Source organism: Chaetomium strumarium (genome assembly GCF_033439665.1).
Source record: "Chaetomium strumarium strain CBS 333.67 chromosome Unknown B0T15scaffold_7, whole genome shotgun sequence".
In the NCBI taxonomy this organism is placed as follows: Eukaryota; Fungi; Ascomycota; class Sordariomycetes; order Sordariales; family Chaetomiaceae; genus Chaetomium; species Chaetomium strumarium.
In genome coordinates this window covers 2,870,868-2,890,847 of record NW_026944435.1, presented here as the reverse complement: position 1 = coordinate 2,890,847, position 19,980 = coordinate 2,870,868, and the positions used below count along the sequence as shown (strand labels likewise).

The 19,980-nt window shown below is 58.3% G+C and overlaps 6 protein-coding genes across 6 annotated transcripts; 2 read left to right on the top strand and 4 right to left on the bottom strand.

The window, feature by feature from the left end:
- Positions 1-146: 146 nt before the first annotated feature.
- On the top strand, positions 147-4,372 carry B0T15DRAFT_543902 (uncharacterized protein). Its single transcript, XM_062870028.1, has 3 exons — positions 147-417; positions 470-922; positions 1,051-4,372. The coding sequence occupies exons 2-3, from the start codon at positions 560-562 to the stop codon at positions 4,045-4,047; spliced, it is 3,360 nt and encodes a 1,119-aa protein (XP_062718550.1). The 5' UTR covers positions 147-417; positions 470-559; the 3' UTR covers positions 4,048-4,372.
- B0T15DRAFT_314627 (uncharacterized protein) lies at positions 4,326-5,201 on the bottom strand. The gene is made up of 2 exons (XM_062863969.1): positions 4,848-5,201; positions 4,326-4,741 (listed from the first exon to the last, which is right to left on the bottom strand). The coding sequence occupies exons 1-2, from the start codon at positions 5,044-5,046 to the stop codon at positions 4,605-4,607; spliced, it is 336 nt and encodes a 111-aa protein (XP_062718549.1). The 5' UTR covers positions 5,047-5,201; the 3' UTR covers positions 4,326-4,604.
- Positions 5,202-5,628: 427 nt separating this feature from the next.
- On the bottom strand, positions 5,629-8,011 carry B0T15DRAFT_314507 (aspartic peptidase domain-containing protein). The gene has a single exon (XM_062863968.1). The coding sequence runs from the start codon at positions 7,751-7,753 to the stop codon at positions 5,648-5,650; it is 2,106 nt and encodes a 701-aa protein (XP_062718548.1). The 5' UTR covers positions 7,754-8,011; the 3' UTR covers positions 5,629-5,647.
- A 764-nt stretch (positions 8,012-8,775) lies between these two features.
- On the top strand, positions 8,776-10,274 carry B0T15DRAFT_314456 (uncharacterized protein). The gene is made up of 3 exons (XM_062863967.1): positions 8,776-8,836; positions 8,911-9,500; positions 9,574-10,274. Exons 1-3 carry the CDS (start codon positions 8,818-8,820, stop codon positions 9,967-9,969), a joined length of 1,005 nt encoding a protein of 334 aa, XP_062718547.1. The 5' UTR covers positions 8,776-8,817; the 3' UTR covers positions 9,970-10,274.
- A 1,061-nt stretch (positions 10,275-11,335) lies between these two features.
- Positions 11,336-12,914, bottom strand: B0T15DRAFT_577810 (uncharacterized protein; the record flags this gene model as incomplete). The annotated part of the gene is made up of 2 exons (XM_062871073.1): positions 12,253-12,914; positions 11,336-11,685 (listed from the first exon to the last, which is right to left on the bottom strand). Exons 1-2 carry the CDS (start codon positions 12,524-12,526, stop codon positions 11,336-11,338), a joined length of 624 nt encoding a protein of 207 aa, XP_062718546.1. The 5' UTR covers positions 12,527-12,914.
- A 3,412-nt stretch (positions 12,915-16,326) lies between these two features.
- On the bottom strand, positions 16,327-19,545 carry B0T15DRAFT_543887 (P-loop containing nucleoside triphosphate hydrolase protein). The gene is made up of 6 exons (XM_062870027.1): positions 18,152-19,545; positions 17,767-18,085; positions 17,546-17,701; positions 17,396-17,461; positions 17,127-17,324; positions 16,327-17,056 (listed from the first exon to the last, which is right to left on the bottom strand). The coding sequence occupies exons 1-6, from the start codon at positions 19,286-19,288 to the stop codon at positions 16,665-16,667; spliced, it is 2,268 nt and encodes a 755-aa protein (XP_062718545.1). The 5' UTR covers positions 19,289-19,545; the 3' UTR covers positions 16,327-16,664.
- Positions 19,546-19,980: the final 435 nt, after the last annotated feature.

Here is a 19,980-nt window from a genome sequence, read left to right as displayed (position 1 = left end):
CAGTGAAGGCGAGGCTGGGCTTCTGGCTGACATGGACATCGGGTTATATTGGGACCGTCTAGTTATACATAGGCCGCCGCGCCCCCAAGGAGACTGCCTCGTCGACTTCCTCTTCCATCGGAACGACGCGGTGTGTCCCTGACGCCGTACCGTACCTGTTCTTTGTACTGTGAGTGCCGTTTGCCCGTTCCTGCGTCTCGAGCCAGCTTCCAGCCTGTTGTGGTGTGCCTATCAGGGACAGAAGAACCCTTCGGGGTCCCCTTTCCGCCACCGCTCAGGCCGAGCCGGACCAACGCTAGCACGCGATCATTATTCGCCTTTGTCTGGGATCATCCCGGTGACCAGTCTTGCTTATGCTGTCCTCCGTTAGATAATAAATACATCGGAACCTAAGTCCTGTCCTCCACTCGAACTTTTGTAAGTCTCACGGCTCTCTAAACGCTCGCTCCTCGACCTGACAGTCCCAGAGACGGTCCTTGGGCAACCTACTCACCGCCCTTTCCTTTGGGACTCGCACCACTCTTTTAACACCCGAGAGCGTTGTTCGCCGTTGCCCACCATGCACGGCTACTCGTCGTCCTCCGACTCAGACGACGACTACTACAACTACCGCAAGCACAAGGGGGCCGCCCCTGCACCGGCCAACTCGAACGATGCGAACAAGAAGAAGAAGAAGCGGAGGCTGCCGCCGCAGCACAGCATCAACCGCATCTGGAAGCGCTTCAGCAAGAAGCGGTTCGACAAGGCGCTAGCGGTTCTGCCCTTCGACCCAGTCCTGCCGCCGACCATCTCCGATCGTTCCAACGAGCTGCTGAGCGCCGGCTACGAGCGCGCCGCGGAAGAATGCCGGCGCAAAGTACGCAAGATCATACAAGAGTGCAGGAGAGTGAACATGCGGTACCGAGATCCGGGTTGGGATATTGTAAGTGTGCCCCTCTGCCGCTGTGCGGTCTGCATGCGCTCGGCTGCATGACGGGCCACAGCACGCTCCAGTCACGGGGCCGTCCTGCGTTCGCCAGAAACAACCACTAATACAGTGCCACTGTACAGGACTGGGACCTTAAGATGGAAAAGGGTCATTGTCTCAACAGCCTCGGCCGCACCAAGTTCGATCTGAGCATGTCGACCCTGATGAACCCGAATGCCGTTGTTCCCAAGGCGGTGAAGCGGGTCCACGAGATCTTCGAGAAGCCCACCTTCATGGCCAACGTCAGCGGCTCCGACGTCAAGCAGGGCAGCCTCGGCGACTGCTGGCTGATGGCCAGTCTTTCCGGCCTGGCCAATGTGAAGGACGGCATCCAGCGGATATGCGTTGAGTACGACACCCGGATCGGTATCTACGGCTTTGTCTTCTACCGGGACGGAGAGTGGATCTACTCGATCGTCGATGACAAGCTCTACCTGAAATCGCCATGCTGGGACTCGCCGAGCATGCAGCGCGATCTGTTGCAGCAGATCGACCGTGAAGACGTGGAGCGCGTATACCGCAAGACATATCAGACGGGCTCCAAGGCGCTGTTCTTTGCCCAGTGCAAGGACCAGAACGAGACGTGGGTGCCGCTCATCGAGAAGGCCTACGCTAAGGCGCACGGCGACTATGCGTCGTTGGCGGGAGGCTGGATCGGCGAGGGTCTCGAAGACCTCTCTGGCGGTGTCACGACGGAGCTCCTCGCTTCCGATATCCTCGACTTGGATGGCTTCTGGGAGAACGAGCTCAGCAAGGTCAACGAAGAGTTCCTGTTTGGCTGCAGTACCGGTCTCCTCGACGGCGGCTACGGAGATCGTGACGGAATCGAGGAAGGCCATGCCTATGTCGTCATGGAGGCGCGGACGCTGAAGAACGGCACCCGGCTCGTCAAGCTGCGGAACCCCTGGGGCAAGACGAAGAAAGGCATCTGGGAAGGTGCCTGGTCTGACGGCTCCAAGGAGTGGACGACCGAAGTGCAAGAGGAGCTTGGCCACCAGTTCGGCAGTGACAGCGTCTTCTGGATCTCGTACGAGGACCTCCTGCGCAAGTACCAGCACTTTGACCGCACTCGTCTGTTCCGCGACCCGGAGTGGCGCTGCTGCCAGCGGTGGGTCGGCGTGGACGTGCCGTGGAAGCCGGTGTACCATGAGATGTTCCACATCAAGCTGACGCGCGAGTCGCCGTTAGTTATCGTGCTCAGCCAGCTGGACAACCGGTACTTCAAGGGCCTCCACGGGCAATACTCATTCCGCCTCCAGTTCCGGATCCACGAGCAGGACCGGCCCGACCCCGAGGACTACATCGTCCGCAGCCACGGCAACTACCTCATGGACCGGTCCGTGTCGATCGAGCTGCCGGCCATGCTCCCGGGTACCTACAGCGTCTTCGTCAGCGTGGCCGGCGAGCGCAACACTGACGTGCCCAGCATCGAGGACGTCGTCAAGCGTGAGTGCAAGGGCCGGACCGAGAACGAGAAGCTCGCCCAGGTCGGATACGCGTACGATCTCGCCCACAGCAAGGCCGCCGCCCACCTCGCCGCGGTGAAGCAGGCGCGCAAGAAGGCCGACCAAAAGAAGGCCAGCGACGCCCGCAAGAAGGAGCGGCACCGTCTGTGGGAGAAGCGTCACCTCAACCGCCAGATCACCAAGAAGCAGGGCCGCAAGAACAACCAGAAGCTCGAGGCCAAGCAGGCAGCGCGCGAGGAGAAGCGGCGCAAGGCTGAGGAGCTGAAGCCTAAGGATCAGGGTGTACAGACGGAAGACCTCCCCAAGGAGGAGAAGAAGGACGAGAAGCCTGCCGAGACCAAGGAGGAACCCAAGGAGCAATCCAAGGACGTCAAGGCGTCTGAGGAAACGGCGAAGACCGAAGACAAGCCTTCTGAGGACAAGCCGGCCGACGACAAGAATGATTCCGACAAGAAGGAGGCTGAGGCCGAACCCAAGAAGGAAGATTCCCCCCAGGACGCTGACAAGAACGAGGACGACTCATCGGCTGACAATACGCCTATCCCGACTCCTGCCGAGACACCCACCATGGAGGCTGTTTCGCAGCTTGCCCAGGCCGGCAGTCAGGTCGCTAGCTCGGCTGGCGAGAGCGAGGGCAAGAAGGACCAGCCCAAGGATGCCTCGGCTACTGAAGAGAAGACCCAGGAGACGGCGAATGACAAGCCCGAAGACAGGCCTGAGGAGAAGGTTGCTGAGAAGCCCGAGGACAAGGCTGCCGAGAAGCCTGAGGAGAAGCCCGAGGTTTCCTCCGGCAGCTCCGACTCATCCGGCAGCCCCAGCCCGACTCCCAAGACCGACACCTCCTCCACCGCACCAAGCACAGATGACAAAGACAAGGAGAAGGTGCCCGTACCACCGTCGACCGACGACGCCAAGGTGTCAGGAGGTCCGCCACCACCCCCTCCTCCTGCTAGCAAACCCTCGCCTCCACCCCCAGCAGCCAAGAAGCCGCCCAACATGTACGTGACATCCGACGGCGAATCCAGCGCGTCGCCGATCGACGACTGGGAGGAGCTGTACAGCAGCGACGATATGTCGCGCAAGCCGCGCATGGCAGCGCCTCCTCCCGCCAACACGGCCGCGGTAAGCAAGTACCGCGACGACACCGACGACGAGAACGAGCCGGACCCGTGGAACGCTATCTGCGTGGTCGGCTTGCGGGTGTATTCCAAGGACGAGGACCTCGACCTGCATGTTGTCATGGAGGGCGGCGAGCTGGAGGAGGGCGGGATGGGCGAGAAGGGCGGGGTGGATCTGGATAATGCGCAGGCTAATGCCGGTGGGGCGCGGAAGAAGCAGGAGGAGGAGGGGGAGGGGGAGGAGGTGTATGAGGGTGATAGTGAGGTTGATAAGAAGGGGAAGAAGAATAAGAAGAAGAAGAAGGACGAGGAGAAGAGTGATTCTGAGGGGGACAAGGAAGAGACTAAAGAAGAAGAGAAGACCGAAGACGAGAAGAAGAAGAAAGAGGACAAGACGGAGGGTGGACTGGCGCCGAGCCCGGCCGTCGTTGTGCCACCTGGCAAAGGCGACGAGGAGTATGAGACGGCGTTGGAATACGAGACGGCTGCCGAGTGATACTCGACGCTGGGACCAGCAGCATCTACTACTGATGAGATCTGACGACACTTTGGAATACCCCGGCATATAATGCATCTAGAATGCTTTGCGCGCAGACAGAGGATAGAGGGAGTGGGAGTACGACAGCATGAGGATGGAAGTTTTAATGTCTTTTCTGCTTTTCTGGGTACTTGGTTGGGAGGTTATATATACGGATCACAGTTCCGCTCGGTTGGCATGTAACTGTATAGCACGTTCTTCTCTTGTTGGTATAGTCGGGCTTGTTTACAAAGCGCGGCATTGAATGTCCCCAATAAAACTGCCTGGATATCATCAACCTCCCTGTTATACATCCCGCTCTCCAATATTGTGAAAAGAGGTTTGCTTCATATTTCATCCTCGCCGTAGCTGTGTCGCTAACCCGAGAGACCAAGATCATGCCATTCCCAACCAATCCATCCACCTGAACTGACTGTGTTCAAAGGGAAAAGCGAACCCAGAAATTCCGACCCAAACGCCCCCGTGTTCCCCAACCCCTGAACGACTTCCAACCGCGGAATAAAACAGAGATTGGCTCAGTTCGTCTTCTTCCCGCCGCCAGCACCACCATTCAGCGCAACAGCCGGCCGGCGCCCCTCAGCCTGCGGCTGCGCAATGAAGCGCTTATACGCATAGAACCCGGCGGCGGCGACACCCAGGAGTGCAGCATTACCTAGGTAGTTATGTCCCGGTTAGCCCCCAGTTTCCTTCCTTCCCTGGACAAAATAATGACAAAAAGGGGAAAAGAAAGAAAAAAAGGAAGGAAGGAGAGAACGTACCAACAACAAACCGACCAACCCCTTCCACAAAGTCGATGGCTCCCTTGCCGAGGTCGCCAAACATGGCCAGCACGCCGGCCACCAGGCCCCAGAGCCCGGCCACAAAGGAGTGCACGAGCGCGTAGGCGGTGCCGACCACGCTGTTGAGCAGCTCGCCGAAGGACTTGACCAGGTCGATGACCGCGTTTGCGAGGCCCATTGTGTTCTCTTTCTTTTTCTTCTCTTTCTTTTACTGAATAGTGTCTACTTATCGGTAGTAGGGTAGGTTGGTACCGTGTGCGGTTTTTGGTGGATAAAGTTCTTTGAGTGGGATGTCTCTGGATTGAGTAATATGGTTAGTAATTGTGGCTAGAGAGTGATTTGGTTGCCGGATGGCTGTGGTGATGCTTTATAATTAAAGGTGGTTTAGGTTGCCAGTGTGTGTAAGTCTGGGTGTTGACGTCGGTGGTGGACATGACGTCAACCCCCCCTTCCACCCACCCAACAACAATAAAGACCTGAGATCGACAATGGCCCTGCTGGGCACGGGACTGCTGCTAGAAAACAAAACAATGTGTGGCGCCGGAAGGGTCGCTGATGATGATGCGGAGAATCAAGTTCAGTGGAAGGGCGATGACGTCGGGGATCCCAAACTGGGCACTCTACTACACCACCCCTACACTACTACACAGCACGTCTCGTCCAACAACAGATACAAGCAAATACGAAGCGGGGATGAGGCTGCCGCACACACAAAGGGGTATCTCCATTACGATTACTAGTACTAGTAAAATGGTAACATATCGTCGTCGGGGGCGAGACTAGATCTCGCCGGCCGAACGGTCCACTTCCTTCCCTTTGCCCTTTGGCGATGCAGGGGCTGCCGGCGCAGGTTCCGCTTCTGGTGCCGGCGCAGAGTCGTGCGCGTGTGTCTGGGTCTGCTGCTCCGGCGGCTGCTCGTCGGACAGTGCGGACACAGCGACAGAAGCCCGGTTGGAAGTGGCCGCCGGCTCGGGAGGCGAGATCGGTCGGCCGAGCTGCGTGCTCAGCGCCGGGAGCTGGGGCGTAAAGGAGCGGAAGGAACCTTCGCTTGCGCCCTGTGCCGCTGTCTGGGGCTCTGCTGTCTCGAGCCCCTCTTGCCTTTCCTGGATGACCGGCAGATTCCCCGGCGGCAGCACCGGAGCTCTCGCTGCACTGCCGTTCTGCGCTGCCGCCGTGTTCTCCGTCATCTGGGCTGGCTGCTGCATGGTCTCCTCTTGCGCCGACTCCGCGTCGCCCCCCTCTACCTCCTTCCCCTCTGCTTTCTTGCGGCGGAGACGGATACAGACGAGGATGCCCAGGATCACGGCAACAAGGAACAGAACGCCAAACGAGACGCCGACGCCGATGGCCACCTGCTGCCAGTGCTCGAGCCCCATATCGGTCGAGTTCGAGCTTCCATACCCCGATCCGTAGCGAGAGCCCGAGCCGCTGCCGCCGCTGGAAGACCGGCAATAGCTGCTGGTGCAGAAAGCTGATGCAGACGGAACAGTGGCCGCGTACGTCTCGAAGGCCACAATGGTCGGTGACGGCTTCTCGGAGCCGCTGGGGAATTTGACTGGCGCGACCGCGATTTCTTTGTTGGCGAGGTCAAAAACGAGGTAGGTGCGGCGGAGCAGCGAGCTTCCGAGGTTGTAGTAGTTGTACGATGAGCTGCTGGAGGACGAGCTGCTGGAGGACGAGCTGCTTCTCGAATAGTATTTATTGATGCCGAAGAGGCATGTGTTGGTCCCATTCAGATACCTGGTGGTCCGCGTACCCCACTTCAAAGCCGTAACGGGCACCACGAGATCGGCCGTTTCGACGTGTAGCTGTGGCCCGCCGCTGCCGCCGAGCTCAAAGACGAATTTGGCCGAGTTGGTGGTGTCGCATGGGATGGTATAGTATTCCAGCGTGCTGTTGAACGTGGCACCGGCCGTTTCGGCGATCCCGTCCGCAAGCAGCTCGGGCAGCCACGAAAACACCTCGCCCGGGCCGAAGTTCACGTCGACGGGGAAGTCATTGGACCGAATGGACGGCATCGCGGCTCCCGCGGCGTCAGTGCCGTTGATAGTGTTGATCGTTGTACTGAACCCGTAAAGTGAAGAATAGGACGAGTCGTACGCGTCAAGCCGCACCAGGTCGCCGGTGAATCTCGACTTGTCAATGGCGCCAAACAGAAGGCCGCCGGACGTGCCCTGAGCATCGTCGAGCCAGATACTGTAGGCCGGGCTCGCAATCTTGCCGGACGAGACGATGCGGTCCATGAAGTTCGGGTACTCCGGGCTGGAGCTGTAGCTGTAGTAACTCCCAGAATCGTTGTACCCGAGCCCGAGGACGCCGATCCAGCGAGAGGCAGACGAGGCGACCCCTAGCGGGTAGTCGTCCAACTCGACATTCCCCACCACCAGCTTGTCGGTCACGTTTGTGCCCGACGCGTATGTGCCGTCACTGTAGCCGGCGGTGAAGGAATCGTACCGCGCGTTCGCGCGCAGGTACGTGGACGACAGCGACTTGTTGTAGCTGCCCCATTTGCACTCGGGATCGGGAATGTTGTAGGAGTCGGGATCGAACTCATCACCATCGTCGTAGCTGCTGCCGTAGGCGCGGCGATAGTACCACTCGGGCGAGCACTCTAGTGTGTTTGCGTCGGGCACCCATGTGTCGCCTGTCGAGGGCGAGATGAGCAGCGACAGCTTCTGCGCCGGGGTGCCGACCAAGACGTTGACGACATAGGCATATTGCGATGAGGTAAGGCTGATCTGATCCGAAGAGGCGCGTGCAGAGAGTTTGGGGCCGGCTGGAATGTTGCTGTGCTGGGAGAAAGGGAGGAGCAGGTGCTGGGCAGCGGCGGTCGAGACACCGAGAATGCAGATCGCGACCGTGGACAAGCGAGTGTGGAGCGCCATCTTCGTTCACGGGCAGGCGCGGAAAGCGAGTGTGGAGATTGGATAAAGATCGGACGTCGATGCTAACTCGACATGATACAACGACTGTTGATATGTGCAAAAAAGAGCGGCGGCAAGAAGCCAGGAAAATACCCAAGAAGAACTGGACACGAGACGCAGAGGAGTCACTCGATCATATTCTGGACTTGACCCTTTGGTGCCTGGACGTTGGCGCTATTTTCTCCTGCCAAGCACCCAAGCAACCAATTCCTGGTGGGGCGAAGGCTGGCCGCTAGCCCCATGCAGCGGGCATCCGAGATTAACCTTTATTAAGCTTGACGGCCGGCGGCCACCTTCCGAGTTCAGACTATCCAAAGGTATCGGGGCAAGAAAGGTGAGACTGCGAAAAAAGATCGAGATATGGTAAACAAAGCTAAAACCTCTCTATCCTCCGTCGGATCTCCAGTCTCTGTAAAGAGTTGGAGAAACTAGGCTTCTTGTGAGGCCTGCTTTTATTAGCACTCATATAGCGGAGCATGCGAGGAACTTGTGTAAACCCGTACCGAGCCAATCGCCACCTCAACTCTGGCGAGACGAATATTAACAGAGAAGGAGACCAAAACGAACGACACGGACATTGCGCTTTTGCAACCCTGACTCAAACTCAGCGGATCAAACACTCGGGACAGGTGAAAAAGTCTGCTGTCGCTCCTGAGTCCTGTGGCCCGGTAAGCTTTGGTGTTACATTGCGCTCAAGATGCGGAGAGAGTTAGGGTAAACGGTCGTGTGGATGAATTGACGACAACATACTGCCTTGTAATCCTATATAACAACTCTTACTATAGTGGTTGCCATACGAAAGGAAAGGAAGATGTCAGCAACTTACAACACATTCATTCTGCTCGAACAGCCCAGATGAACTCGGCTCTGCTCGGCCAGGTCACCGAGATCGAGATTATCCCCACCTACCCAAAGGGGAAGGTGGGTCAATCCTTCTAGCGGTCAGTGCCCTGGATCGCCCAACCTGGACCTGACCGCGCCATGCCCCTCATCCAACGGCCAACACCTCAAAGCAGGTCGCGACGATGCAATCTGGTATCTCAGGTGAGCAGTCACCGCCTAGTCTTCTCGTTACTCCCGCAACCAGGCACAGTTTCTGACCATTTCCGGCCAAATAGCCTCGCAGGAGCTGGTCTCCCAATTCAACACGCTCCTGGGGTCCGACCGACACTTCGGCCTGCTAGCGACGATCGAATCCGAGCAGCTGCAGCCGCTCAAGCTGCTCACGCCAGCCTCGCCGGGCGGCTCTTTCGCGTCCAACGTCGAGTCGCTGCTGCGGCCGGAGATCAAGCCGGATGAGCCGCTGTACGTGATCCTGCGGCGGTACGCGTCGGCGCCGGCGCTGGTGGCGGTGACGTACGTGCCGGACACGGCCAAGGTGCGGCAGAAGATGCTGTTCGCGTCGACGCGCCTAACGCTGGTGCGCGAGCTGGGGAGCGAGCACTTCCGCGACACCTTCTTCGCCACCATGTCCGACGAGCTGAGCCCCGCCGGGTTCGAGAAGCACGACGCCCACGCCGCGCTCGAGGCCCCGCTCACCGAGGAGGAGAGGAGTCTGGGCGAGGTGCGGCGCGCCGAGATGGAAGCCGGCATGGGCACGGCCACGCGCGAGATCCATCTCAGTTCGCATATGAAGACGCCGATTGCGGATGATGCGCTGGAGGCGCTGAAGGAGCTGGCTGCGGAGGGGAGGTCGTTGGTCATGCTGGTGAGTGGTGATCGTTTTGGTTTTACATGTGGCGCCCTTTTATGACTCGATGCTCACAAAATTGATTGTTTAGAAAATCAACCCCGAATCCGAGTCGATCGAGCTCGTCCCCGACCAGTCGGCCCCGTCGTCCATCCCGGAACTGGTGCAAACCATATCGCCCTCCGAGCCGCGCTTCACCTTCTACCGGTTCACGCACACGCACGACGGCAGCGAGAGCAGCCCGCTGCTCTTCTTCTACACCTGTCCCAGCAGCTTCAGCACCAAGGCCATCAAATTTCGCATGATGTACCCGCTGATGAAGCGGGCCGTGCTCAGCCTTGCCGAGAAGGAGGCGGGCCTGCAGCCGCAGAAGAAATTTGAGGTGGAGGACGCCAGTGAAATCACCGAGCAGGGCGTGATGGAGGAATTGCACCCCAAGACCGAGGTGAAGAGGGGGTTCAACCGGCCCAAGCGGCCCGGTCGGTAACTTGGGCAATAGCATAGCGAATGATATTTCTGCGCATAGAAAGCGACGGAACCCAAGCCTTTACACAGGTCAGGGGTTGCCAATAAGCTTGGTTCTGAGGAATTGCTTAGCCTCGGACGTCTTTAAGACACTGAAAGAGACCCAACGTTATGACTTCCCAACATTGCCACACTGAGTTCCGAGCATGTACCGACTGGGCTGACAGCACGGCCTAGCAATTAAGGCACTTGTACGACATCGACCCCAAATATACGTGGTCCGGCTAGAGGTTTCTAATTAATATTGCATCTCCGGTAGCCCTCCAAACTATTTGCTATCTGCGAGTCTTTTTTTGTCTATATTAGATATATTTCTACCTAACCAGTGTTCTCGCTGTTCTGGTCTTTCAATTCAGGCATATTAGCTGATACTCATACGTAGCTGCGAAATCCCTCAATGTCCCATTCACGTCGCGGCCGCGTCATCAATGTCCACCGACCGCGTTTATACGGGAACGCTATGGCGGTGTGATGGGCCGGTGCGTCATAGGACGTCGAAGACATGCTCCTTCCTCCACGACGGTATTATTCGTGGATGGGGCCGTACACAGTCACTTTTCGCTCGACTCGTCTCTGACGCGGTCGGCTTCGCTCATCGGCCTGGGTGTTGCCTGTTGGATCTGCTGCTTAATAGCTAGCTGGCGCGCTGGTGACATGCTGTTCATGGCCATCATGTTCTGGAGCTGCTGGGCTATCTTGCACCTGCTGACAAGGTCCCAACCGATGGTGCTCTTAGCGCGAGCCGGATATGTGTCCCTTTGTGAGCTACGTCAAATCAAATACGAGACGATATTGACGCCTCCGGGTCCTCTTCGCTAATTGTCGAGTCACCATCATTATCTTCATCTTCGTGTTCTCCTCCTCGATATGCTCATCGAGCTCCTTTAGCCCTGTGCTGTCTTTTTTTCTTTTTCTTTGGCCTGCTTTCGGAGTTTATTCCACCGCATTAGGCGACGTCGAAGTGGCGTCACGCCGGGGTTTTCTCTCGAGAAGCGCCACGAGGAGCCAGAGCATTGGTTTAACGCAGTTCATGTATCGAACGACTGGATGATATGGCTTCACCTTCACCCTTACCCGTGGTGCTTTGCTACCGCTATGCCGCCTTCTACGGCGCCTTTGAGGCATCTCAGGCCCCGGCTCGTTCCTGGCAGATTCCTGAACATCCGACCGAGGATATCAAGGAGCAGCCGGGCGGGAATGAGGATGAGGAGGAGCCTCAATCTTCCGCGACTTCCAGGAGATCACTCAGGGCCATCTTACGGCGTCGCTTGTGGATATTGCGCGATGACGACGAGGTCATGCGCTCCCGGTCACACATGACCTCGTCCTCAGCGGAACCCAATTTCCTTGATGTGCTGCGGGGAGAGGGCACGGGAGCAATCGACGAGAAAGGCGTCGATCATTGACAGGTACGACTCGCTCGTGAGCACGCACCCTGGCGGGGCCATCGCCACCATCCTCGGGAGACCGACGAAGGGGCGTAGGAGGGCGAAGGGGACGGTGTGCAGAGGACGGGTCGCTTCGTCGACCGCGACGTCGCAGTTACCCATCCGCCGCCGTTCGAACCCCGTCGCGCTCGCCAGGAGGTTTTGAGATCCCGCCTCCCTCAAAGGTCGAGTCGCGACGGGTATACGTCGAAGGGTGTCCGGGTACTCCACCGGCGAAGTATGACGCCCGACTTGCCACGGCCGTCCAGGCAACAGACGCTTCCGATGACACCAGTACAGCCTGCAAGGTGAACCCCTTGGCGCATACTCTTTCAACCAGAACTCTACCCGCCGTCGCCGCGACATATAAGCAGTACTCTACTGTCTGTCGCGACTTTTCGGATCGCGAGAAGCCATTGGGCGCAAATAGCGGCCGTGGGAGGCAGGGGTTGCCGCAGACCTCTGGCAGCGGGAGTATACCGGCGATATGGAGGAGGTGAGTCATACCGGTCATTCAAGCTCGACGGCAATGGCAACCCATCATGCCGTCACATGTTCCTGCTTGCCTCCCAACGAGGCTCCTTGTCTTCAACGATATCCTACCGGCGCTGCCCCGTCCCCGGGTTCAACCCAGGCGACCGGCATCCCGCACCCGCCCTAGGTCATGGAGTTATCATAGAGTTCGTCTCAGTGTTCGGACTTCCCTACCCTTCGCCGCCACGACGTCGGTGCAAGAGAGGGGCGCGACGGGGTTGCTCTCCCCCGAGGCTTTCCCTATAGCCTAGAGCCTATTATACCACCCCTTGGCCGGCGCATACTCTTCCGCGCCGCCATGATCACCGCACAGCCGCGGCCGGCTTCGCGGCCCTGCCCCGTAGCGGGACCCGGTACGTCTCCGCAGACGAGCTGCGTCGGGTGTGCCCGCGATGCTCGGCATTCGTCGGCGCCACCGGCGGATATCGAATCACGCCGACGGCACGTTGTCTTCGACGGGCCCGAGTACGAGACCACCCTTGTGGAGGTGGAATGCCCTTTTGACTCCGATCTGTTCGGCGACACAACGGTGCTATGTGAGGAACTGGAAATTGCCATTTTGAAGAACTCGGCAAGAAACCACAGACAGTGGGACTGTCACTTATCGGAATTACGACGAGCGGTGTGCGACATCGCCCTCGGAAAAGCCCTTACGACGAGACCCACGTCGGCACTCCCTACCGCGGGGGCCATGAGGACGACAGGAGACGACGAAGAATGCCTGTTGGCTATAGCGTAGCCGCGGTCTCGTCTGTGAAATCTTCAAGCTAGACTTCGAGCTGGCAACGACGTCGGTGGTCTGTCTGTTTTCGGTGTCGTCATCGGCGGCTGGGACCGCAACGTAACGGAGGATGATCGTTGCGAACGAGTCAACGCCTTCGGGCAGATACACTCCGTCGTCGGAGTATGTAGGCTTCTGTGGAGTCGGCAAGCTCAAAATCAGCACAATCGCCTACTTTACATTGGTGTTGCAAGGCGTTCGCCTCACTCGCCACCATGACCTATACGGATGGTGCCGTGCTTTCAAAGCTGTCAGCTGCCTCAATGGAGTCAGAGCTGCCCAGTCATGAGCATCAACCGCTTGGCAACACCCCGTGGCGATTCCCCTGTGGAGCACATGGAAGCTTCTGTACCAGCTTCCTCCCTCGTGGCATGGGTACTCACGCAATCTCCGGCGTCAACAATGGGGCCGGGGCGGAATTCACCTTCGCCAAACTGCAGGGAGAGAGCATAGAATTCTCGATTGATTGGAGGAATCTTGCCCTTAACAGACTCAGCAAATTTCTTGGGAGGGAAGGGGACTGGTGGCGGGTCGACCGAGAGGCTTCGCAGGCCGCCTAGGAGCTCCGAGCTCTAGTTCCGATTTGGTGATGACAGCCGTCGCGGACAAGACGGTCTCAACTAAGTGGCGATGCTGGGTCCATATCGTTATTGTTGCTGCCCTTGGTCGCTGTCTCATTCTTGTCGACAGATATTTGACAAGGCTTTTTCTGGCTTGTGACCTCGGCAGACATGTTGACAAGCAGTGCTGTCTTGCCGGCGATGTTGACCGGCATTCCGGGCTTTGACCCCGCCGCGAAGCCCGCCGACACGGAAGCTCCTCATCCGCCGTGCAGACAGCTATCCTAGGTCGACTCGTCGAGTCATGTGCCAGGCAAGCACGCCGCATTACGACGCGACGGGGTTTTGTTTTGGCATGCGGACGGCCCCCCCGAGGGCCCCGATCGGATAATCGTGTTGGGCGTTGAGAACATGAAAGAGACTCTGATTAGATATTCCGGGCGCTGGGGCCATGTCGATGAGGTCTCCAGTCCCGCTTCCTCTGGATGATTCCCCTGCGTCTGCGGACCCGGATGCTCCTTTTTCCACCCAGTCCAGTTCCTGATATAGGCCTCCCACTCTCCGACGCTCGGCTGTCCTGCGACACTTGCTCGCCTCTCCCGTCTAGTTTGTTCGGGAGGCCCGTTGAACATGTTCATCATGCCGACGGGCGTGTAGCAGCTGAGAGGTCTGGAGCGAGGATGCTAGTTGGTCTTCTTCTTTCTCCCCGGCACCGGAGAGAATCTAGCGTCGAATTGGTCAAGATAGCATATATTTGAGTGTACGTGGACTGGCGTCACTCATTATACTATAATTCTTCGACATGGGAGAACAACTGGTGCTTACAACAGCCCCGGAGCTTCAAGGTTGTGAAGAGTAGTTGATGGATGGTAAGAGTCCGGCGGCGAGGGGTGGACTGTCCGCCGCGTCGGGGAGAAAAGAGGTGGGCACCGACTGTCGGGTTCACATCGTCGCCGCCAACAAAGAAGCTACTACCATGGAGAACAACCCACCGCCGGTTTCAAGCAGCCTCAGCATCAGTGCGGTTTCCTCGTGCGAGAGCAGCCTCCTGGCAGGACATTTGTCGGCTCTTCTGCTGGCCCCCCTTGGCGAACATCTAGCACGTCTTGAAGTCGCTGTGGAATAATACGGTGACCTTGCCGCTCCGCTCCGCCACGGGGAGAGTGCAGCCTCGAGATCATCTAAGCATGCCGCGACGGCATTGCTCCAGGAAGCATTCCTCACGCAGTTGCCCTCCGATAGTGGAGATGGGAGTGCATTTCCACCAGCAAGCTGCGACCGCGACATTGAGCGGGGCCATTATTATGGGGATTGCTGCGACGGCAGTGCTCAAGGAGCGGCGGTGGGTGGTAGTGGTCGGATAGCGTTCTGACCGGCTGTTACGTGGGGTGTCATGTTCGTGGCGATATGGCTTCGCCATGCTATCGACATGGCGAAGCCGTTGCCGTGCAATGGACTCCTTGGAGGATGCCAGTGGCTACACAATCCACCCCTCCCCCTATTGCTCTAAACGAGCTCATAGCGCTGGGGCCACGGAGTGGGGGGAATTAATGGTGGCCGAGTTGGGACGACGGGAGTGGGCACAACGAGCTGGACACCCAGTACGTGACTTAACGCACTCGGTACATACCTCCTGCGGCACCCTAGGATGGCAGGACCGTGCTTCGGTTCTCCGTGTAACGTTCCGCCCACGCGTGTCAGGTCTGCCAACATTGACTATCACGAAGCCGAGGCTCCCGTCGGTCTACCCGCGGAGGCGGCAATCCCACGGTAGGTCTGGATGTCACTGGGGAAAGCCCCGCCGCGACGGCGTGGTCCGAGCCTGCGTCGACGACGTTCCCCGGAAACGTAGGCGGCGGCGGCGGAGGGAGGCCCGCGTGATCAGGTCGTCGGACATCCGCCGCGGCGGGTTAATCTTCAGTACTCCTGGAACACGGAGCGACGAGGGAAAGGCCCACGGACGATCACTAACTTCTACCTCATCGCCGAGATGGATACACTTCCTTGCTGGCCTTCTGGCCTCTCGGACACGACCGTGGCCAACTGCGAAAGCTCAAGCAAGGCCGTCCGCACCTCCACCCGGGGACGTATCGCTGTAAGCGACTTCGACTCACCCCAGGTAGCCGACAACTTCTTGGCTGCCATCGGCTTCCAAAGCCGACCCCAAGCTGATAACGAAAACGAGAACGGATGGAGAACAGCAACTCCATCGCGCAAGCGTCATTCTCAGGGCCAGAGGCCAGTGAGGACCGCCTAGCGGCCGCAGCCTGTCCTGTATAATCACTGGGACGCGCTGCGGATCGAAAGGGGGATCTTGGATCCCTCCACTGAGTCCACTCACCCACTGGCCACTATACCACCAGGGCTATCGACCCCGCGTCCCGGTGTCGAACACCGGTAAAGACGACGGAGGCTAGGAAGGATGGTCACCAGCAGCGGACCTCAGCAGTGCGGATCTCGGCTTGTAGTCCGGCATCCCGGGTATAGGCCCTGGGCCGCACGCTTAGACCGTCGCGGCGAGGTGAAGGGAGAAGCGGTTCACGACTTTGTGCGGCCAAAGGGCGTAGGCATAAAGCCTGGGGGTGAAAGCGGAAAAATGGCGGACGGAAACGGCGACGTAGGGAATGCCGACCGGCGTTTGACAATGCCTATAACCAAAAGCCCCAAAAGGCCCCGATTGGTTCCAACCACCCCAACATAAGGGAAGCCAAAAAGAACGGCACCTTCACACGTAAACTAAGCGAACACTACGAACACATGGATCCCAAGATAAATGTGCCGGTTGCAGGGGCCGAGATGACATCGACATGTACATCGTCCATTAGAGAGCTACAATGCCTACAACCGTGTATGCGGCTTGTCCACGTCGCCTCCTCTCTGCATCTAGAAAAAGGCAAATGACTGGCATGTGTTTATATAGGTAGCCTTCGTCACTGGCTCACCTGAGAAGCTAAGAAAGAGGCGTTTTGATGTGCGACATTCCAAGAATAACAGCGAGGGAGGGCAGAAAAGAATGGCACCGTCACCCACAAAATCATGGCAGTATTTTCCAAGGTATTTACCTGTCCTCAATCAGCTCTTCATCAAACGGAGAAACGTCAAACGTGTCGCCCAGCTCTCGGGAACTAAAGTGGTCCAGTGACGGACAGGACAGCAGCCCCTGTCGACAACACATGCTCCCAGTCCACTTCATTTGTCTTGAGCGTGTCATTCAATTTCCACAACTTGTCCAATAACCCACCGCTAATATACCTAACTTAAACGTCACTACCCTTTCACTGAAACAATCAGCAGTCACTGTAGCTGCTACTACTACCGCGGTATCACACTATACAGTACTACCACACACAAAATCTCATCTCCCCACCGAAACATGCCTCTCCTCCAACATCCGCAACGCAGCAACCCTCTTCTCGGCCAACAGCGCGAGCGTCTCGGCCTTCACCTTGCCGCCCTCCCTCCTGGCCGTCAGCAGCTGGGCGCTCTTGAGCAGGTTCTTGATCTCGCGCCCGTTGAGCGGCAGCGCCGCGAAGCGGTCGGCGACGTCCCGGGGCGTGACGTCGAACTTGTCGGCTCCGCCAAAGTGCTCCAGGAAGTTGTGCCACACCTGCGTGCGCGTGGCCGCGTCCAGGTCGTGGTACGGCAGGAACAGGTCGACGCGCGACTGGAAGGCGTGGTCGATCCGCGAGAAGCGGTTGGTGGTGAGGAAGAGGATGCCTTGGTAGTATTCTAGTTTGGTGAGGAAGACTGTGGAGAGGTGGGGTGTGTTAGTAGGGGTGCCACAAGTGGAGAAGGAGAAGGTGGCGAGGGAACGTACTCGAGACTAGCTCGTTGCGCGTCAGACTGTCGTCGAGGCGGGCGCCTAGGAAGACGTCGGCCTCGTCCAGGAGCAGCATGGCGTTCCACATCCGGCAGAGCTCGAGCGCGTGGTCTAGCGCCGGCTCGACCACCTCCGGGCTGGTGCCCAGCATTCCGGCGCTCACGAGGTACAGGGGCACGCGGGCTTTCTCGGCCACTAGGTATGAGGCAGGTGCTTTAGTTTCTTTCCGGAACCATTGCGAAGAGGGTGTGACGGGGTGCGCTTACCTGCCTCGGCGGTGTAGGTCTTGCCAACGCCGGGCGGGCCAAACATGAGGATGATGAGGCCGCGGCCTGGATGTGTGATTCGAATTAGCATTTCCATCCCTCACCCCTTTGCATGTGGGTGTGGGCAGTTGCAATGAATAAAACACTCACCTTTGTCAGGCACGAAATCGTCAATGACCTCGTTGGACCGGCTCTTGCTCTGGACAAAGTCCCAGGCCAGCTCCTTTTCGCCGCCGGGCAGGACCAGGTTGTCATAGGCCTTGTCGTTCCACACGACCTCGCCCAGCTTGTCGATGAGGAAGCGACCTAGAACAGTACCATGTCAGTGTCGATGATTTAAAAGCCCTACAAAGCGGGAGTACAGTGCATACCCCAAGTCTTGGCCTTGAGATCAAACCCGATCAGCCACGGGGTCGTCAGGAGGCAATGCTCATCAGACAGCTCCGTCAAGTCCTCGACCCGCTCGCTGGCCGCGGGGTTGTTGGCCACGGCAGACATGTCGTTGGCGTTGGCATTGTCGTCGCCATCGCCATACTCGGAAGCCGCGTCCCCGTCGTCGCCGGCGGCCGCCGTTTCATTCGTCGTGGTGGTGGTGGTGGAGGTGGTGCAGCCCAACGAGCCCATCTCCGGCTTGACCAGGTTGTTGCTCTTGTAGTAGGCGTAGGTGTCGATGACGACCCTGCCGGACATCTAAGTAACAAACTATGTGTTAACGAACTGAGCAGTCCATCCTACCAAACAACGTCTTTCACTCACAGGCTGCTGCAAATTAGACTCGGTCAAGATCTTGACACCCTCATAGCTCAGAAAATGATAGCCCCTCAACTCCTGAAACCGGCGGCCGCGCGCCATCATGGCCTCTCTGATCTCCTCCGGCTTCTCGGCAAAAGACAGAGGATAGGCCGGGAACGAGGTGACGCGGCGCAGGCCCGAGTAGAGCGGGATCCGGACCTCGGTGGTCCGCAGGCCGCAGCGCTCGCCGTCCCAGTCGACATACTCCAGCGTGATGATCCAGCAGCGGCGACGTTGCGACTTGTGATACTTGACCACGCGGCAGATGGTGTCGACCCCGTAGAACTTGGTCAGGACCTGCTCGCCCGGCGGGTAGATCTGCCACAGCATGTCGTACCGGATCGTGCCCGTGTCTCGCGTGCTCGTGAGGTCCTCGATGGACCCGGCCAGGATGGGCTGCAGGAAGTCGACCAGCTGGTCCACGGCGGCCTTCTTCTTGTTCTTTCCCTCCTCGGTGTCATTGTCATTGTCATTGTCATCGTCACCCTCCTCCGACTGGCTCCGGATCTGGCGGTGCAAAGCCAGGATGCGGTCCCAGCGGTGCACCAGCGGCTTGTAGGGCGGCGAGAAGGTCCAGCCCTCGAGGTCCAGGTCCAGGTCCTGGTACCTGGCGAGCGCCTCGGCCAGGAAGGCGCGCATGTGCGGGCAGTGGACGTTGAACGACACGGTCACCCACTCCTTGTCGCTGTTGAAGGCGTGCCGCTGCACGATTGGCACCGCGCGCACCTCGGCCTCGAGCGCGTTCTGCTCGTCCTGGTGCGTCGCGAACTTGGACCAGCGCGACGGGCAGCACTCGTAGTGACAGTCGTGTCGGTAGAGCTTCTGGACGCCGCTGCCGTCCACTTGCTCCGGCTCGGGCTCGGGCTCGAGCTCGTTCTCCTCGACTGTTGCGGGTTTAGCGGGTTCGTCGTCCTTTACGTCCGCAGATGGCTTGACCTCGGGTTCAGCGGTGTCTGCACCGTCGTCCGCTGGCGTTGGCGTGTTTTCCGTCTCGCCGTCCATGGCCGAGGGTTTGTCGTCAGCAGCTGAAGCCGCGGACTCGTCGACGGACACGATGACCTCGGTGTCTGAGTCCGGGGGAGTTCCGGTGATAACAGCCATGGTGGTTGATTTGAGCTGAAAGAGGATGGATGACGTTCAAGAGGTGTGTGTATATGATGGCTGGTAATGATGTCTTGAAAGCGAGGAGATGATCTTGTATTGCTGGTATCTCAAGTCTGAAATGATCATGGGCTTTATAGACAGAAGCCACATGACTGTATTCCCAGATAAGGCCTCCTACAAGGCAACCAGTAACCCAGCTCGGGCATCAAAGCGGCCGCAGGAACTTGTGCCAACTGCATGGCTCTCGATGCAGTGAATGTTGCTGGCAAATGAGGAGCGGCTTGGTGGTGCTGCTGCCTGTGCCTGCCTAGCGTTGGGAGGCAGCTCATGCAGCTTGCTTCCTGCGTGCAGCCGTGCACTGCATCTTGAGTGGATTCATCACCACATCGTGAATGTTCACTGACCAGACTAATGATCACGCTAAGTTGGCTAAGTCCTTCTGGGGCAGTCGAGACAAAAAGTTGCCTCTCAAAGCTGCCTCTCAAGATTTTCTGCAAAGTTACCGCAGCTCGGTCGTCGAACCCATTTCCGAAATCCACCATGCACCAGTTGCTAGACTCGCAGGTAACAGTGGAGAGAGGACTGGGCTGACTCGGTGATGGCATTTCACGGGAACTAAAGATGCAGAGACACAGATAGGAAGGAACCTGAAGAAGGAATATAAGACTTGTGTGAGTGGGAAAAAGTGA

What these genes read in the sequence shown, in the direction of transcription:
- B0T15DRAFT_543902 (XM_062870028.1), top strand. Translation starts at nt 560, where the DNA reads ATGCACGGCTACTCGTCGTCCTCCGACTCAGACGACGACTACTACAAC. An exon ending in GAGATCCGGGTTGGGATATT is followed by an intron (nt 923 to 1,050) that starts GTAAGTGTGCCC and finishes GCCACTGTACAG; the next exon opens with GACTGGGACCTTAAGATGGA.
- B0T15DRAFT_543887 (XM_062870027.1), bottom strand. Translation starts at nt 19,288, where the DNA reads ATGGCTGTTATCACCGGAACTCCCCCGGACTCAGACACCGAGGTCATC. An exon ending in AGTCTAATTTGCAGCAGCCT is followed by an intron (nt 18,086 to 18,151) that starts GTGAGTGAAAGA and finishes TTTGTTACTTAG; the next exon opens with ATGTCCGGCAGGGTCGTCAT. An exon ending in CGATTTCGTGCCTGACAAAG is followed by an intron (nt 17,462 to 17,545) that starts GTGAGTGTTTTA and finishes TCACACATCCAG; the next exon opens with GCCGCGGCCTCATCATCCTC.
- B0T15DRAFT_314507 (XM_062863968.1), bottom strand. Translation starts at nt 7,753, where the DNA reads ATGGCGCTCCACACTCGCTTGTCCACGGTCGCGATCTGCATTCTCGGT.
- B0T15DRAFT_314627 (XM_062863969.1), bottom strand. Translation starts at nt 5,046, where the DNA reads ATGGGCCTCGCAAACGCGGTCATCGACCTGGTCAAGTCCTTCGGCGAG. An exon ending in GGTTGGTCGGTTTGTTGTTG is followed by an intron (nt 4,742 to 4,847) that starts GTACGTTCTCTC and finishes ATAACTACCTAG; the next exon opens with GTAATGCTGCACTCCTGGGT.
- B0T15DRAFT_314456 (XM_062863967.1), top strand. An exon ending in GGAGGTCGTTGGTCATGCTG is followed by an intron (nt 9,501 to 9,573) that starts GTGAGTGGTGAT and finishes TTGATTGTTTAG; the next exon opens with AAAATCAACCCCGAATCCGA.